The 18,769-nt window shown below is 48.7% G+C and overlaps 1 protein-coding gene across 5 annotated transcripts in view; it reads right to left on the bottom strand.

Annotated features, from left to right (window-relative positions):
- Window positions 1-18,311, bottom strand: part of CELSR3 (cadherin EGF LAG seven-pass G-type receptor 3) — an 84,479-nt gene extending 66,168 nt beyond the window's left edge. For all 5 annotated transcript variants that reach the window (XR_004426020.1, XM_033141011.1, XM_033141013.1 and 2 more), the window contains exon 1: window positions 14,359-18,311. Coding sequence is in view for 4 of the 5 variants with exons in the window: in XM_033141011.1 (XP_032996902.1) it covers window positions 14,359-17,629 (3,271 nt within the window). In the remaining variant the exon portion in view is untranslated. The remainder of the gene's footprint in view (window positions 1-14,358) is intronic.
- Between the last annotated feature and the right edge of the window lie 458 nt (window positions 18,312-18,769).

Here is an 18,769-nt window from a genome sequence, read left to right as displayed (position 1 = left end):
TAGCTCTTCCTTCCCCTTCCCCTTCTTCTTTTGTCCTTTAAAGAGTGAGGTTTCCTTTGGCAGCCCTGGAAAATTCCAGAGGAAGCCTCAGGTGCTGGCACCAACAACCCCTGGAGCTCTGGAGATAAGACAGAGCTGGTGGAAGGGGGGTTGGGAATGTGTGGAGGGAGGAAAGAGCGAGGGAGGAATAAGGGAGCAAATAGAGGCAGTGGTGCAATAACACGGGAGCTAATCTCCTCGATGGCGGAGTCAGAGATGCAGGGTGTGTGGAGCACAGGGGGCTTTCATTTCTCTTTTGAATCATCCCCTTTTAAGCCTCATGTGGAACCAAAGCAAGAAATTCTGCTGTGCATCCTCATGCCTTGAGAAATACACCCCCCCCCGACCTACTCCTCTGCCTCAGGGAAAGGGATACAGTTAAAGTTGTGGGATTCTAAATCTGGACTTCACGGTCTTGGGGTTGCTAATGCTTTGGGGCCTGTAGGTGCACTTACAAACTGGAGGGGCTGCCTTTGACATCTGAGATGCTTCTTCTATTCTCGTGATTGTGCTGTTATAAAATTTTAGGGTGCGCACACATAGCAGACACACACTCCACAGAAAACCAGTCCTCCACCCTTCAAAATTTAGGAAATATTCCCTGAGAAAATTATACCTTATTTTAGCACACAGAACAACCCACATCTTGTCTCTTCTAATGACTCTAAATGTTTCCTCCTCAGGCATGAAGCCTAACCAGCCTCACAGGGTTGTTGTGAGAATAAAACATCATCATCATTTTTAATTTGTATAGCGTCTTTCTATTTTACAGCACTCAAGGCGGTTTACGAGCTGAAGAAACAAAAAACGTACATCTTATAACAATCTAATGCAATACAAAAATGTGATAATAAAACATAACTATAAAACAGGCAACCTACATCAAAAAAGTAACATTCAACAATCATTAGCATAGTATTAAATAATAATAACATATAAAAGTTAAACAGAAATCCACTCAACACTTACAATAAATAATTTCTAAACTATAATCAATAAAACAACGGCAAGCCACAGTACATAAAATAATACTATAAAAATTGAGAAGCAGAGACTAGAGGGTGGGGCAAGGCATGTAGATGTGTAATAATAAACAAACTACCAATTTGTTTAAAAGAATAGGCATATGGCCTATGATGCCAGATTATATCATATCTACATGCTGCTCCTCCTGTAGGCACCTCAGATTGACATACGGGGTGGATTCCCATGCAGATTCCCAACAGGGATTTTCCAGATTGAGATGTATTCAAACGCTTTACAACGCAATAGCAGCACCACACACCCAAGCACCATCCAATTGCTCTGTGGGCAGCTCATGCGCTCCACTGTGGGAGAGATGCACAACTTCCCTTTTTGGATATTACACCAGAAGAAGGACAAAAACAAACACAAGCAATTCTGCCGTTCGATGCGGCATCCAAAGATCCACTTCCTGGTTCTCCCTTCCCAAAGAACAAAGAGAAACACTTTCCATGGGCCTCACTTTGCACCTCACCCACTGCCCCTCCATGCTCACCCCTGACCCCACACATGGCCTTTATACCATCTTGCTTGTTCCCAGAGGCTCAGCCGCCTCTTCTTCCTGCCCCTTCCTGGAGCTGCCTGTTCCTGCCCTTTGCCCTTTGCCCTTTGCGGAACAGACAGCTGCAGTGCCCACTCCCACTGCTCACATCTGGGCCAGGCAGCACCTTATCGATAGCAAACATTGATTTGCCCCAGCGGGTCACAGTGAGTCAGGGATCACTGCTGCTGCTGCTGCTCAAGGATAGTTTCTGGTTATGGCAGCGGGTGGAAACAACCCAACGATGCTCAGTGGACCTGGGTGAACTTTCTATATAGAAGTTCCTGCTTTCAGACCCTGGCACTGACAACTTAGGGACACTAGAAGGATGGGCTGGAGAAATCACCTGCCCAAGACTCTGGAGATTGGCTGACAGGCAGAGAGGAAGCAGGACAGCACTAGATGGACCATTAGGCTGACAGGGTGACTGCTGATGCCTCTATTGTAGCAAAACAGAGAAGAAGAAAGCCTTCCCCACACAGAGCATGGCATTACTCATTATGCAAAGTAAGCTGCAGAGCAGAAACTTACTTCCTGAGAGGAGGCAAGGCAGAACGGCCATCTGAAGCAGTGAGCTTGGGAGGCAATCAACCTTTTAGTGTGCCATCACCTACTCTGTGGAACCCATGAATATTAGACACCATCCTCGCTACTGGTCCTTTAATTAATCATTTCCTGATGGCCTTTTAATTAGTTGTTTCCTTCTTGTAGCCCAAGCAACCTTACTATTTATATATTATCATAATTGTGCAATTGTGGTGGTGGTGGTGGTGATGATGAGAAGAAGAAGAAGAAGAAGAAGAAGAAGAAGAAGAAGAAGAAGAAGAAGAAGAAGAAGAAGAATGGAACTGCTTGGGCTCTGAGTAGGAAGCAACTAATTAAATGGCCAGTTGTGCCTGGAAGTTGCCCAGAATGATTTATTAAAGATTCGGTAGCAAAGAGAAGTCACAGTTGCATTTTGCCACTCTATATGGGCCCTGTGGTTGTCTTTAAAGTGCCATATCACACAACTCAACCGTAGGACTGAGCTGCCATTGGATGCCCTGATGGATGACCTTTACAGAAAGCAGCCTTGCTTCTCAGCCTCTCTATGGCTTTTCATGGTATCCCCCATGACTGGCTTCATAGAATGGGAACTGAGGGAAGGAACTGTGTTATGGTGGTTCCGGCCCTTCCTATGGAACTGAGTCCAGACAGGAGCATTGGGAGAATGATTTCTGCTCCCTTGGTGGTTCCATACCCAGGACTATTGAATATTTCTATGAAGCTGCTGGCAGTGGTCATTAGGAGTCTTGGGGCAAGTGGCCATCATTATACTGACGACACTGAGCTCTATTTCTCCATAGCAACTGACTCAGGAGAGGCTGTGTGAGCTGTGGACCAGTGCTTGGATGCAGTGTGGATGAAGGAAGATAAGCTGAGTTTGAATCACGACAAGACTGTGGCACCGTGTGTGAGTGGTTCCTATGGCAGAGAAACTGGTCAACTCCCTGCCCTGGATGGGGCTGCACCCCCTCTGTAGGAGCAGGTACACAGTTTGGGGGTGCTTCTGGACCCAGCTCAGTCACTGGAGGCCCAGGTAGTCTCAGTAGGTAGAAGCATCTTTTACCACCTGCAATTTCTGCAATAGCTACAGCACTCCTGGACTGGGAGAGCTTGACCACAGCAGTTCGCTGTGCTATTTTTAATGCCTGCTTAAAACGTTTTTATTTAGCCAGCCTATCCAGACACATAGAAGCTACGTATGTTTTATGGAAGTGAGAGCTGGACCATAAAGAAGGCTGATCGCCGAAGAATTGATGCTTTTGAATTATGGTGCTGGAGGAGACTCTTGAGAGTCCCATGGACTGCAAGAAGATCAAACCTATCCATTCTCAAAGAAATCAGCCCGAGTGCTCACTGGAAGGACAGATCCTGAAGCTGAGGCTACAATACTTTGCCACCTCATGAGAAGAGAAGACTCCCTGGAAAAGACCCTGATGTTGGGAAAGATGGAGGGCACAAGGAGAAGGGGACGACAGAGGACAAGATGGTTGGACAGTGTTCTCGAAGCTACTAACATGAGTTTGACCAAACTGCGGGAGTGGAAGACAGGAGTGCCTGGCGTGCTCTGGTCCATGGGGTCACAAAGAGTCGGACACGACTGAACGACTGAACAACAACAACAACAACAACAACGTTTTCTTTCTTTCTTTCTGAATATAATTTTTTATTATTTTATACTAAATTGCTACAAAAAATAAAATATACATTCACATTCATTTTCCAGTTTTGGCTATCATAGCCATGACTTCCCTCAGACCTTCCACATGGCATTCAAATTTATATCTTAGTGTTATACTTCTTTAATCTACCATTGCTTACATTATCATGTATCTCTTACTCACTCTACCATAATTACTATAATATTTTATTATTTATTACAATAATACATTTTATTTCTTTTTAACTGCTGCAGCTGTTAACCACCCTTTGAATGTTTCTAAATACCTGCTTTTTATCTATAATTTTAATACTTTATATTTTTGTAAACTGCTTAGAGGTTTCGTTGTTTGTTTTACAACCAAGCAGTCTATAGATAGTCTTAAATATATAAAAATAAATAAATGGAAGGGCAACAGAGAGAACATTGGATTGTAGGGATTTGACGGCGATGTCATCTGGCTTTTCTGTGAGAAGTGAGCGAACAAATTAAAACCCATCTAGGGGGAAATGGCATGGAAAGCAACCCATATCAGCACTCATCTAATATCTTGTAAAGTGAGGAGGAGAACAGCATTTACCACATGTTCAGTTCTCAACAGAGATCTCTAGGATTAAGGGAGTGGTCAATTCTTCTGACCAATTCATTCCCTGCATAGCTCCGAGCACATAGTGGTAAGCTGGCATGCAGAAGCACACACGCAAATGCGCGCGGCGAGGGTTATTTTAGGGGCTGCGTTACGTTGCGAGTAGCGCTTGCAGTGCAGTCCTGACTGGTGCTCCGGCCTCTTGCCCAGACTCACAATCTGTTCAACATTAAAGGGAAGCAGATGGTTAAGAGGAGGACCACCCCTCCCCCCTCCACACCTTTCAATCGACACACAAAGGCAGCCCAAAGCCTGCTGGAAGCGCCAACCCCCCCAGGAGTAATTTTAATCAGAGAGCCTCAGCCATTCTCGACAAATGCAGGTCCTGGCAACTGATGAAGAGCTAGAGGCTGGTGAATATTCATGTCCCTCTCCCACAGGGAGCTTCCTCAACATGTAGTTGCAGGCGCACGAAGGCAGGCACAGCAAGTGGTTGCATGGACAGGTCAAGGTGGCTATCGCCCAACATTTATGCGCATCTAGAGTGGGGTTATGGTTGCAGAGGGCTAAGCGGAATGTTCCTCTGCTCCTGGAATATTACAGGAGTGAGCCCAGGCAGCACTTGGTGGCAAAGGGAGCATCCACCCTTATGCTTGTCCCCTGCCTAGAAATCACAGGTCCGAGCACTTTCCTGCTTGTCCCATGTTCTCTAGGCAAGGGTCTGAGCATTTTTGCCCTTTCCCTTTAGTGTTAAATCAGAGCTAATGTCAATCTGGAGAAAACCCAATTGATATTTGCTGATTCAGCAGTAACGAGGGGCTTCCCCGGGGCACTGGCCTAGGAAGAGGAGTGCGGGGGGAGCGCACCGCCCCCGGCAGCACAATCCCAGTAGGGTGCCATCACGGCTGCTCCCCCGCCCGCACTGGGTGCCCCGCCCCCACAGGCGACGTGCCCCGCCCCAGGACGTGTGCCCTGCCCCGCCCCCATCTGCTCTCCGCCCCCGATGCCGGAGCATGAAGCTCCACCACTGCCCCAGGGGAAAGTGGCAGGGCAAGCAGAAGTGTGGATGAGCCCAGGGGTGAAACTAGGCTTTGTTTCAACTGGGTCAAAGACTCAGTTTGGCACTCCCAGCACACACATTTGCGTACACACACATCTTGACACATTTGACTGTGCATGCAGCTTATAAGCTTCAGCCTGGTAGGAAATGGCTGCAAATTAACTCTGGGAGGTGTCTTCCCTTCTCCCCTCTCCTCTCCCAATTAACCTCTGTCTCCAGGATCATCTGTCCCTGTGACATCACCCTTAATAGTTGTGCGGAGGAGGGGATTTGGGCAGGGGTAAGTTGTGGTTCAGCATGAGCAACTCAATAGTGGGAGACCTTCAGAGTATGTAGAAAATCAAATGCAAATATCAGGAAGGCTGAACCCCAACTGCTCCCAGTCCTAGGTAGAGCTGGACCACCTGGTATATGACCCTCTTAGTGCAAGATGAGAAGACAGTCCAAAGACTTCTAGGGATAGCCTCTCACCTCTCATGCTTGCCCATCTTGCAAGCTGCTGTTTGGCCTGGCAGAGGAGATAATTGCGCACCATTTCTGATCTGGTAGGTGCCACCCCTGGCACAAATAATGCTTTTGTGCTGGGAAAGGCACTTGATATGTGAGGACTGGAGCAAGAGCTGGGGTTGCTTTTTTGGCCTCACAGTGTTATTTCCTGCACAAATGTTTGTCAGGGGTGTTTAATGCTAGGTCACTTTGACACCGTCCCTGCCAATTGGTGCCTATGAAATGAAGCGACACATTTGTGCATATATATATATATATATATATATATATATATATATATATATATATCGGATCTATGCACCACCGGTCAAATCATACACATGATTATGCACATGAGCACTTTCAGGAGCAGCTGCAAGGAGGAAAGCAACTGGGAAATGGGGCTGATCTTGTCCTAACATTTGCACTAGCTGGTTCCCTTTTCATGCCGTTCACATGCTACAGTGACTGGTAAAGGAGATTGGTCTTGGCTCGACGGCATTTCTATTTTTCAACACACACTGAGTGCTGGGAAACGATGCCTCTTGGCGGATCGGTTTACCCAGGGCAATTGGACTACACACAAAAGAGCACTCTAGCCTTGACAAAAGGATACTGTGGCCATGAATTTGTGTCCAAGTGGATGGAACTAATTGGTCCCTAATGCGGGACCATCCATATTGGCTTTTGAGTACGGAAGCACTCCAGGGGACAGTTAACGGTGTGCGGTTATAACTGTGCAATGTTTTAGCCCTACATCAGAATAATTTCAGCAGGATGTGCTCCCCCCACCCCAACCCCCATCCCCACCAGGCCTAAGAGCTTTCCCTCTTCCATATACAGCATTAAATCCAAGTCGCAGCAGTAGTGACAGCAAGAAGAATGTGTGATTCCGGACTGCCACTGTTTTCAAGCAAAAGTTTAGATTTGTGCAATTTAAACTGATTAAAGCACTCTAGCACTGGTGCAGCAAATCCACTTTAAAAAACAACAACAGACAACCCAGCAGACTTCTTGTGGTTAGGAAAGTGCACTGGAAATGAATGAATGATTAATGGGAAGACACATAAAAACACCCTGCAAGCAAGTCGCGATGGATGCTCCCCAAAGACTGGACTAACTTTTGTTTAAGTTTTGTGCAGGCAAATCAGGATGGATTCTGTTTAAGCAGTTCGCCTGGAGGTGCCCATAAATGCCCAGGCAGGCATGAAGGATATCACACACAGAGACCAATGATTTTCAGATAATAAAAGAAGAAAAATGACTCATCTTTCAAGTCTGTATGTTTTCATGGGATTTTTGTGAACTAAACTCGCAATCCTAAACACATGTACCAGGATGTCAATTACCAAATTCAATTGGCATATACCTCTGGGTTAAAATGCTTCCAATTGCTCACTGCTCCATGAAAGAAAGAGGAAAGGCAAAAACAAAGCTGCTTGTTTTTGAAGCAAATGCTTCTTTGCTTCATCCCCCCCCACCCTTGTTATTTTCTTCTGCAAGGCATCCACAGCTCTTTAAAGTTCCTGGTGATTATTTGGGGGAATTAAGCGATTTTGCAAATCAGGTCAAATTTGGCTTTCACGATGCATTATTACTAATTTAATTAAAGTGCCTCTTTCCTTGGAAACTTCCAATGTGGAGATTAAAACACACAATCCAAGGACACTACAAAACTGTTAATTAACAGCTAACCTAAATACATGCAGCTTGCATGACACCCTGAAAATGACTAGCCTGGAGCTCTGGCAGACCTACAAGGGAGCAAATCCCAAAGATGGGACCCCTCCAGAGAAACATCTGGCACAAAACAGAGGGTGAACTCAGCTCCAGGGTAATTTGATTGACTTCAGTGGAGAAACACACAAGAAGCTTTTCAAGTTGAAGTTTTGACAGCAAGCGCATTCCGGGGGCTCTAGATGTCCATGACATCTTGAGAATTCCAGATCTTCAAAGATGTTCTGCGATGTGAATTTCAGCTGTCTCCTCACCCTGGTACCTATTTTTAACCACACCAGGAAAAATCAAGTTGCAGAGGATGGCATGTAGACTTCTGGCAGTCCTTGTGGTTCCACATGCAGTCCATAGGATCATTGTCAGTGGCCCTAAGTGACTTTATCCCAGTTTGCATGAAGGAATGATGGAAAGCTGCATGCAACCTGCTGTGGTTCTACAACGCCAGACAAATAATTGACCGACAGCCTAATTTCAAAAGTCGGTTGGAAGGCCTGTGTGGAGCTTAAGCAAATGCAAAAGAAGCATCTGAGGATCTTCATATTTCACACTGCAATTGTGCTTGCCAGTGTTATTACACCAGTGGCTGCTGTGGTATACATGGAAAACATTAGTGCACATCTCTGAAGTCGTGTGTGTGTGTGTGTGTGTGTGTGTGTGCCAGGGAACCATGACTGGGTCCATGCCTCCCTGACACATACCCACTGGGTGTCTGGAGATGCTCAATAAACCAAACCAAATCACCACAAACTGGCTAATAGATATAAAAAGGGGATCATAACCATTCAAACAAGCAAAAACATATTACAAGGCCATGTGCAAAACAACATTAGTACTGTCAAGACCATGGAATAAATTATATGCACAGGGAACGTATCAGTGTCTGAATAACTGAACCATTCAACACGTGGCTAAGTATGGAATGATATTCTGGTTCCAACAAGGTGCAAAACAGTTTGTAAAAGATGAACCAAGCGGGGAGTTCTTCAGTGGGTCTGAGGTAAACACCACCCTGGTGAAATGAACGTGGATGGAAAAAGGACGGAAAAAGATGGACTGCTCTCCAGTAGGTCCTTATGTAGCCACCCTCATGACGGAATAAACACAGGTCAGCAAATAACCGAAGACCTTCCCTGTGTTGACTGCTGAAGACAGCAGTGCAAAACTGGTGCAACCATGAAAACCACGATTGCTGCGTAAAAGGTGAAGCAACCGATCTGGCCCCACCCATGAAGAGTCAGAACTTTGACGCAGCTGTGCCTGGTTTCCGGGTAAGGGTGCTGGATTTATTTGGAAGCCAGCGTTACTGCTGGAGCAGCCCTGAGGGGGCAACACTGAAGGGGTGTTTCGTGAGCAGAGCACCTAAGCCCCAACAATTGGTGCACGCAAAAATGGGTCACCTTGTGTCGTTGTGACATCAGGTGATGGGAAGGGGTTGGCCCCATCCGCCTGTCACACTTGGCCCACGGAGTGTGCCTAGAGAAAAGGATCCAGTCAGATCTCTGAACTAGGGGCTACAAAGGAGGAGAAAGGAACTGCATATAGAGCAGGGTTTTTTCTTTTCTTTTGAAGAAGAAGAAGAGTTTGGATTTGATATCCCGCTTTTCACTACCCGAAGGAGTCTCAAAGCGGCTCACATTCTCCTTTCCCTTCCTGCCCCACAACAAACACTCTGTGGGGTGAGTGGGGCTGAGAGACGTCAGAGAAGTGTGACTAGCCCAAGGTCACCCAGCAGCTGCATGTGGAGGAGCGGGGAATCAAACCCAGTTCACCAGATTACAAGTCTACCACTCTTAACCACTACACCACACTGGCTTTCTGTGACTCTCTCATCTTCCTTATAATATCAAGATTTGCCCTTGGTCTATTAGAAGTGCTTCCCACCACCGGGCTGGTTAGGCAGCTTTGTATCTCCAGAATTAATTTTTCTAAGCAGCAGCAGCAGCAGCAGCAGCAGCAGCAGCAGCAGCAGCAGACATCCGCTTATGCTTCCTGCCTCTACGGAACAAGCTCCCGCCTCGGCACTAGCTGTTTTGACATGAGGCCTTTCACAGAAATAATTGAAGAATCCGGGAGGAATCCTGCCCTCCCACTTCCAAGGAAACTCTGTTAGCTGATTCATACTCACTTCCCTTTGGGAAGAATCATTTTGATCGTAGTAATGTAAAGTTTTAGTCAAGCCTATTAGTATGATGCAGCTCATTCTCTCTGTTTATCAATAGCTTTATTAAGTCTGTTCCTAAAGGGATAGCGTTGGCTTACACCTCTCATTTTAATTCTTCACATGAACAGGATTAAACCCACTCATGACAGCTTCTTCCGATCCAGCATCAGTAGCTAGGATAGTATACACATTTACCCTGTAATTTGGCGAGCTTAAGGCTATAATTTTAGTATCATTTATATACCATGCAGACTCTCCAAACTGCTTTACACTTTTAGCATATGGGGGATCTGTGCATGGGTGCTCAACGACATTGTGATGCTCCTCTGGGCCTTCCTGAATTGTTGGGATGTGTCTTTTGAGCTGGGTGGTGATGCACACTCTTTTCCCATGGTGGCTCTCTGCTGTGTGAGACCATCTCCTTGCGCCCACAGCAAAAGCAGAACCAACGAATGCTCCAAAAGTGGTGGCACTGAATCAGTTGCTGAGATATGAACCTGGCTTTGTAGCTCTCACAGTCATTGGACGCCATTGGCACATCAGCAAGAGTGTCTTTTAAAAGGGAGATTGCAGGCACTGGGGCACCTAATCTGGATCAGGACCCTGGCATAGAGGGTGGGTGAGACCTTTAACACTTTCCCACTATTTTGGCCCCAATCCATATTGAGATTTACACACTTACAATTTACTTTTTTTTTTTTTTTTTAAAAAAAGGCATTTCGCAGAATTACTGATTTGTCCTGCCTGGCCCTCAGTTAAATGTTGCATCTATTGGAAGTTGCTGAGTTCATGGGATGAGAAGGAATGAAAGCTAATAATAATAATAATAATAATAATAATAATAATAATAATAATAATGCAATACAGTTGTACCTTGGTTGTCGAATGCCTTGGTACTCATATGTTTTGGCTCCCAAATGCTGCAAACCCAGAAGTGAGTGCTCTGGTTTGTGAACATTCTTTGGAACCCAAACGTCCAACGCTGCTTCCGCGGCTTCCGATTGGCTGCAGGAAGCTCTTGCAGCTATTTGGAAGCCGCACCTTGGTTTTCAAACGTTTTTGGAAGTCAAATGTACTTCCAGAATGGATTTTGTTCGAGAACCAAGGTACAACTGTAATAATAACAACAGTTGCTGATCTTTTGGAATAAATGTGTGCTCCGGGATACAGACTGAAGCTTGCCATCTTAATTTCTGCGTGGGGCCTCCTGTGCATTATTGAGCAAGGTACTAAGTCTGGGATTTCCATCCATTAAGATCCTTTTTCATAAATTGCTCCCTCCTCTTCCCTAGACATGACTAATTGTGCATTGATTCCAGCCACCAGCTCCGGCACTTGTTTCCACTGGATCAACTTGGCATGGGAGGTACTCCACAAACAATAGATTCTTTTTTTAAAAAAAGAAAGAAAGAAAAGAAAAGAAAAGAAAAAACACAACAAAAATAAAATCCAGGTTGCAAGAAGTGCTTGAACAAGACGGCCTGAGCATCCTCAGCCACCACCAGAGCCAACAAAAGGCACAGTGCTCCCCCTCCCCCTACACCTCTCCCCCACCCCCTCGCCTGCCCCCAGGGAGGGCTCCTTTGCCTAATTCCCTTTCCATGCTTCTCCTCGCCTGCATGAGCTTAGCCTTTTCTCTCCTCATTTCCACACTGGAAGCTGGGGAAATGACAACACCGTCCTTTCGAGAGCCTTGTTGTTCTAAGGCAGTTTAATGTGAGACCCGAAAATGTGATTTCTCCCTGCCTTTGTGCGGGGGGTTAAGTGTGTTAGGGAGGCAGAGCCAGCGTCAGCAGCGCACCCTGGCAGAAGCATGAAAAGGTCAGCTTAGCTCTCCAGTAATCAGCGCCCAATGCCTCTCCTCCTGTGTGCGTGTGTGCCTGAATACGATATCGCCCTGCCCTGCAGTTACAATTAACCCCTGAAGAACCCCAATCTAGCAATGAGCCCCAGCAGAACACATCACCCGCACCCCCATCCTTTTGAAGGAAACAAGGGCTGCCTTTTCCTAGCCCACTCCCTAAATTAGTCTTGGGGGGGGGGTTATAGGAGAGGGCTAGATGATAGCTAAGGATGTGGGGAAAGTCATGAATAATGTAAGTCTCCCTAGACACAGCTGGGTAACTAAGCCTGTGAGCCACTGATACATACAACCTCCTTCCTCTGTCTCTCCCCACTCCCCGTAAACAGGGGCCTCCTCCCACACCCGTTTGCACAAGTCACAGTTGGGTTATTTGGCATAATTAGGCTCCATTTTCAAGCACACCTATTGCTAGCAACAGAAGGAAGGGGGTGGCCTTACGGAAAGAGTGAAAGATTGGAGCAGCTCAAGCAATCTGTGTCCTATTCCTGGCCGTAAGGTAGATTTTCCTTGATGGCCTTTGGCTATTGGTGTAATTCCTCTCCTATGGCTGCTTCCCACTAATAAAATTAAAATAACATCTCCTTACAGTGCAGGGGAAGTTTTCTACAGACTCATTTGTTTTTTATATGTCTAGACCTGACCTACCAAAGTGCCATCCATGGTATTACACTCAGGCACAAAACTAGTTTCTGCCAGTACAGCAAATGGGCCTTTGCAAAATGGACCCGGCAAAATCGATAATGATAAAGGTAACATTAAAAAGGAGTAGGATTGATACCCCAAGCCCATGTAAACTCTGTTTAGTAGGAGGGCAGGGAGGACAAAGAAGGGACTGGAGCCAAGACAGACATGCTGACATGTTAACATGCGCAATTAAGTGAATTAAATGAAAAAGAGCAGTTTTGATGAAATCTGACCATCAGGCCAAATCCTGATGAAGATGAGTGAGTTGTGGCTTGGGCAAAGCCTGTTAAGACTCCAAATGGCAGTGGGAACAAGGTCTGAGGCAGCATCTAAGAGCCAGCTAGAGCAATATCAGTTTGGCCATGGGGGATCAACTTGTTTTTAAGAGAAAACTCCAAAGCATTCATTTATGTGTACCTGAGCCATGAGAGAGAGGGAGTCAAGACCTTGAGAAAGGCAGCTGATCCATAGGCTTAGAGATGCATTTAATGGACATGTCTAGCATGGGATTCTTAAAAGAAGAGGAGCTGGGGTTGAATATATGGCCAGATGTCATGTCTTCTGTCCTGGAAGCCTTTAACTCTCAAAGCCAGATGTGCGAAGGCTGTTATTGGGCAAGGGAAAGACAGCCCGATTAAGCTCAGAGCCACTCTCTTCATTACTACTTCCCCTTTTAAGGCTGAGCCCTGACATCCTAGACAATTCCGAGGCTAAGTTCTAATTGGCATTCAAACAAATTACAAAAACACTAATGGGTTGGCACTTTCTTTTCTTCGTCTTCTTCTTCTTTTTGCATTTTGCTAGCAAGGCAGCTTGCAAAAGTAACTCCGCCTTGCCATGGTTTGCAGGTGAGAAAGCTGAGGTCTGGGAGATGGGAGACTTGTTGGCATATACCTGAGGGTAATAAGCCATCATTGCCATCACGGTATCCCTAAGCCAATTTAAAAGGAACTCCCTCCAGCATGGCAACAAGAGTAGATCTTTCCACGCCTCTCAGTTCCTTGCTGGGAAGACCAGCAAGGAAGTCATGGAGTTGCACCAAATCTCAGAACAAAATCCTTTCCCCCCCCCCACCCCCTGTCTGCAGCCAAGGTACCTTTTGGTGCTGAGCATGCTAAATCACTGTGCCAGAAACCCACAAGCCCTGTGGAAACTGTGGTAGTCATCATGCTACTTCCAGCTAGTCCAGGCTAGTCCAATGGAAGGCTGGGAGTATTAAAATCAACAGAGGAGCATGGTCTGAACAAAACAGCAACTGTGCCTCAGAAATCCTGCACTAGGTGATATCTTTTTCTCTGGGCAACCTTTCACCTGCTCCCTCCCTGTTTCCCACCCAGTTCCAATTAAGTTCCACAGCTGTGGGGAAAGCTCCAAGGAAGGCAAAGCTCTCCAGGCTACATCACTTGTTGCAACCAAGCCCGGACGCCGATTCTCCTCTTGCAAAGGCCTTGCTGGAACACACTCTACATTTGGCGAGCTATTTCCAGCACTGAACAAAAGAAAGCCAAGAAAAGAGTGGGGAAGCCACTCCAGCCATTCCCTCTTCCCTCTTTTTTTTTAATCCTCCCCACAACAAGCAGGTTTGTCTCAGCCCATTTGCATTCATTCTCCCTTCCTTTGTGTGCACTTTATCTAATTTAGATTGTAAACTCTTCAGGGCAGGAACCTGGCTCTGCCTAATAAATTATGAAATGAGTCTGCCACGAGATAATAGCGAGCAATCAAATCTTGCCTTTTTGGTAGCCCACTGAGCTATTACGCCCTAAAGGAAGCAGGGGGAAAATAAATAAAAGATCCACCAGCATAATTACCATCAAAGTCTCTCCCCATCCCCCTTATCCTCCACCCCCGGCATAATGGTCCAGTACTGAGAGTCTGGCGCCATTTAACACGGCTAAAAGCCTGGGCCAGTTGTCATAAGTCAAGGAAATGCAACCTTTCCACAATCACTGAAAGCACTGAAACTGCCTTTACCTGTGACGGTCACCAGCATGGAGGCCACCAAAGGACGATTGTTGTCCAGCTTGCGACTCAGCCGGAGTTCCCCACTAGTCTGGTTGACAATCAACAAGTGCAGCTCATTTCCTCGTTCAAAGGTGTAGAACAGTCTGTCAGATGCATCTGGGTCATACGCAGGGATCTTCCCTATAACCCCAGAAGGGAAGGTGTTGGATTTGTTGGAGACGTAGTTGTTAAAGAGAATCTGGAAGTTTTTAAGAATGGGGCTGTTATCATTCTGGTCAATGAGCTTGATGTGGACTGTGGCTCTGCTGACCAGGGGGGCAGAGGTGGCCTGGACTACAATCACATACTCTGCCTTGGTCTCATAGTCCAGGTCAATCAGGGCTGTGAGCTCACCTGAAAATATGTCCATCTGGAAAATTTCAGGGATGTTGCCTTCCACAATCTGATACATGATCTGTGCATTGGGCCCTTCATCTGGATCAACAGCTGTAATCTGGGCCACCACAGAGCCCACAATGCTATTTTCCTTCACTAAAACCTCAAACTCTTCAGCTGGGAAGACAGGAGCATTGTCATTCACATCTTGCACGGTGACTTGAATATGGACAGGTGTCCTCTGGGGAGGGATGCCTCTGTCCACTGCATAGGCAGTGAGTTCGTAGACCGGGATGCTCTCCCGGTCCAGTCTGCGGACAGTGCGGATAATCCCAGACGTGGGTTCTATTGTGAAATCTCCATCCCCATCATCCCCATTCTGGAAGGTGTACTGCACCCGTCCGTTGGCATGGGCATCCCGGTCCGTGGCGGAGATCTGGAGCACGCTGGTGAAGGGAGGGCTGTCTTCCGAGATGATGCCTTGGTAGTGAGCGCTAACAAACTGAGGGGCATTGTCATTGACATCGTTCACCATGATTTCTACGTAGGTGGTGTCTGCTTTCTGAGGGATGCCATTATCTTTTGCTGTAATGGCCAGGGTATAGGTCACTTGGTCCTCGTAATCCAACTGCGCTTGCAATGTGATGGCGCCAGTGTCTGCATCAATGCGAAACTGAGGAATGTTGTCCTCCAAGTAGTAGGTAATCCTGGCATTTTCTCCTACATCATCATCAGTGGCACTGATCACCACAACAGTGCTGCCGACAGGGCGGTCCTCGTTAACACTTACTGAGTAATGGGCGCTCTGGAACACTGGCCTATGGGTGTTGGCATCAGTGATGTTGATATGGACATGACAAGTGTCGTGCAAAGTCCGGTCAGAGGCTGTCACTGTCAGCACAAAGCGCCTCTCCTGCTTGTAATCCAGGGGCAAAGAGAGGGTGATTAGTCCCACTCCTGCCTGGGTACTGATGGCAAAACGGTTCCGGGTGTTCCCGCCTGTTACCTGGTAGCTGATGGCACTGTTCACATCCCGGTCAATTGCCGTGACACTCAGAACACTGGTCCCCACGGAAGCATCTTCGTTGAGACGGATAAAATATTCTTTCTGGGTAAATTCAGGCCGATTGTCATTTACATCCATTACAGTGATGGTGACGCTAGCAGAGGCAGACAACACTGGGGAGCCGTGATCCCGGGCCTCTACTCCAAAGAAGTAGTGCTCCACCGTTTCTCGATCCAAGGGGCCGCTCACAGTAATCCACCCAGTGGCACTGTTCACCACAAAGGGGGTGTCAGATGAGACCCCAGTGAGTTTGTACTCCAGGCGAGAGTTCTCTCCATAATCTGCATCCACAGCCTGGATGTGGATCACCGAGTGGCCAAAAGGGGCATTTTCTAACACTGATATTTGAAAAGGGGTGCTGACAAAGATGGGAGCATGATCATTGATGTCCACTACTTGGATGCTGATCATGCCTGTGTTGTTGGACAGAGGAGGCCGCCCTGCATCCTGGGCACGTATCCTCAGTGCATACTCCCGCTCAACCTCAAAATCCAAAGGAGCCACTACCTGTATTTCCCCAGTCACACTGTCAATGGAAAACTGGCCCCTGCTGTTCCCACTGATGATGTTATAATGAACTAAAGCATTATTGTCTTTGTCCAAGTCAGTGGCAGTAACTCTCAAAATTTCTGAGTGGGGTCTTATATCCTCTCTTACCTGGACTATGTACCGTTTCTCACTGAACTGTGGGACATTGTCATTCTCATCAAGGACTGTGATATAGACTCTAACTGTGGCCGATCGAGGGCCAGGCTCCTTACCTTGATCATTTGCCTCCACCACTAAGGAATATTTCTCCATTTTCTCCCTGTCCACTTGCCCACTGGTGGTGATCAGCCCTGACCGGGAGTCTATTTCAAAGACAGAGTGAGCTGCTTGCTCATTTACAAAACGATATCTGATGTTGGCATTGGGTGGGGAGTCCACATCGGTGGCCCTCAGCTGTAAGATAGGGTAGCCCTCTTCAACATTTTCCCGGATAGTCTCTCTATACTCACTCTGCTCAAATACTGGATTATGGTCATTCCTGTCTGCCACTGTAATAGCAACCATGGTGGTGGCAGAAAGACGGGGAGCTCCGTGATCCACTGCGGTCACTCGAAAGTAATGCAGGTCCATATTTTCTCTGTCCAAAACTTCAGTGGTGGTGATGAGGCCATTTTGGGAATCGATACTAAACAACTCCAGGGACCTGCTGTTCATCAGGGCATCCATGGAATAGAACAGGCGCCCACCTTCACCTGAATCGGGGTCTTGGGCCGCCATCGTGATCACAGGGGTCCCCGGAGGCTGGTTTTCGGCCACTTGGACCTGGTAATTATACTGAGGGAAGAGCGGATGGCGATTGGCTGCTCTCCGAGTCCTTAGCAAAGGGAGCAATGCCCCGTCTCTCCTCCGTTTCTTGGCACACGAGGAATGGGTTAGCTCATTCTGCATAGTTGGGTGAGTAGGTTTTAGCGGCAGGTAGGGAAAGAAGTCTGCAGTGGAGGGACTTCTAAAACCCACGCCGAAACAAAGAGTTTGTAAACAGCCTTTGGTGGAGTCGAACGGGTGGAAGAGAAGGCAGAGCTCCGGCTTCCTCCGTTCTCCGTCTGGGTGGGCGCCCAGCGAGACGCCGGGAGCTGTCCTGCGCGGCGGTGGTGCTGAAACAGCTCCTGCCCAGCCTCTCCCTCCCCAAGGCTGGAGGCAGCATTGCTCCTGGCCGGCTCCGCAGCACTCGCCACCGGCACAGCGACGGGAAGACCCCGAGTGCCCCGCTTGCCCCGCGCGGAGCTGGAGGCAGGTCAGCAAGGCGAGCCACCCGCAGAAGGGCGAGCGGGAAAAAGAAGCGAGGCGCATTCTCGAGAGCCAAAGGGGCTTCGCCGGCGTCGCGGCTCCTCTCGTCGCTCTTGCGTCGGATCTCAGCAGCCCACACGGGTCCGTGTAGTTCCACACGCGGGGAAATCTCTGCTCGCAGAGGCGCACTCGCCGGCTCCGGGTGTGGAGACCCGGTGCGCGCAGGCGGGATTGGGATGGGGCCGCCCGGCTAGTCTCTCTATAAGCTCCATTGTCCGGCTTTCCGACGCCGGGCTTGCAAGGGCTGGAGAAGGTGCCCGCCTGCTCCCAGTCCGCCCCGAGCCTGGCTCGCTGGAGAAGGCATTCCCGGGTAGTCCGGTGGCACCACCACGCCGGGCTTGGGGGATCCGGAAGAAGTGCGGAAGCGTTTATAATCCACAAGCAGCGGGAGCAGCTTCCCCACGCCCCCGGGGCGCTCGCTGGACGCCGGCTCCTCTTCTTATCCGGCGGTGGGGTCACGTAGCCAGCCCAGGAGGCACTGCCGGCCCCTCGGGCACTGGCTACGGAGGAGGCTCCCCACCGTCCCCCGACGAGAGCGCAGCAGCGCAGTTCGCAGCTCGGCCCTCCCGGCGCAGCCAAGCGGGCGCAGCCCAAGCCCCCTCTGTCCGACGGTTCCCCCAGGCTGAGGGGAAACAAAGGGAGGAGAAGGAGCAGCAGCAGCCCCAGCCGGCGGCACTGGCGAAGGCGGCGGTTTGGTAGTCCCGGCTGCTGCTGCCGCGGTTCAGCCATGGTCCCTCGGCCCCTTCCCCGCCCCCCTGCCCGGGCCTGGCGCTGCTCCGGCCCCGCCTCGCCTCTGGCTCTGCCCCCTTCTCCGCCTGCGCCGCCGCCGCCACCACCATCTATCTAGAAGCGGCGGCGGCTGCTGCCTTCCCTGCGGGCCTGGCTGCTCCGCGGCGGCGGCGGCAGCAGCATCGCCTCCTCCCGCAGCCCCAACATGGCTCCCGGCTGCCCCGATGGTCCGCTCCGCCCTCCCTCCCACTCCCTGCCGTGGTAGCGCCCACCCGCCTGGCGTAGGCGGCTGAAGCCATCGCCTCCGCCATCTTCGCTGTGGGCAGGTGGGATCGGAAGGGAAGGGGCTGGAGGAGGAAGAGGAGGAGGAGGGGTCGTCTGGCTGAGGCTGGCGGAAGGTCTCGTCGGGGCTGG

Source organism: Lacerta agilis, chromosome 2 (genome assembly GCF_009819535.1).
Source record: "Lacerta agilis isolate rLacAgi1 chromosome 2, rLacAgi1.pri, whole genome shotgun sequence".
Taxonomy (NCBI): domain Eukaryota; kingdom Metazoa; phylum Chordata; class Lepidosauria; order Squamata; family Lacertidae; genus Lacerta; species Lacerta agilis.
The sequence above is the reverse complement of the archived record's forward strand: the minus strand, read 5'-3'. Positions and strand labels throughout refer to the sequence as shown.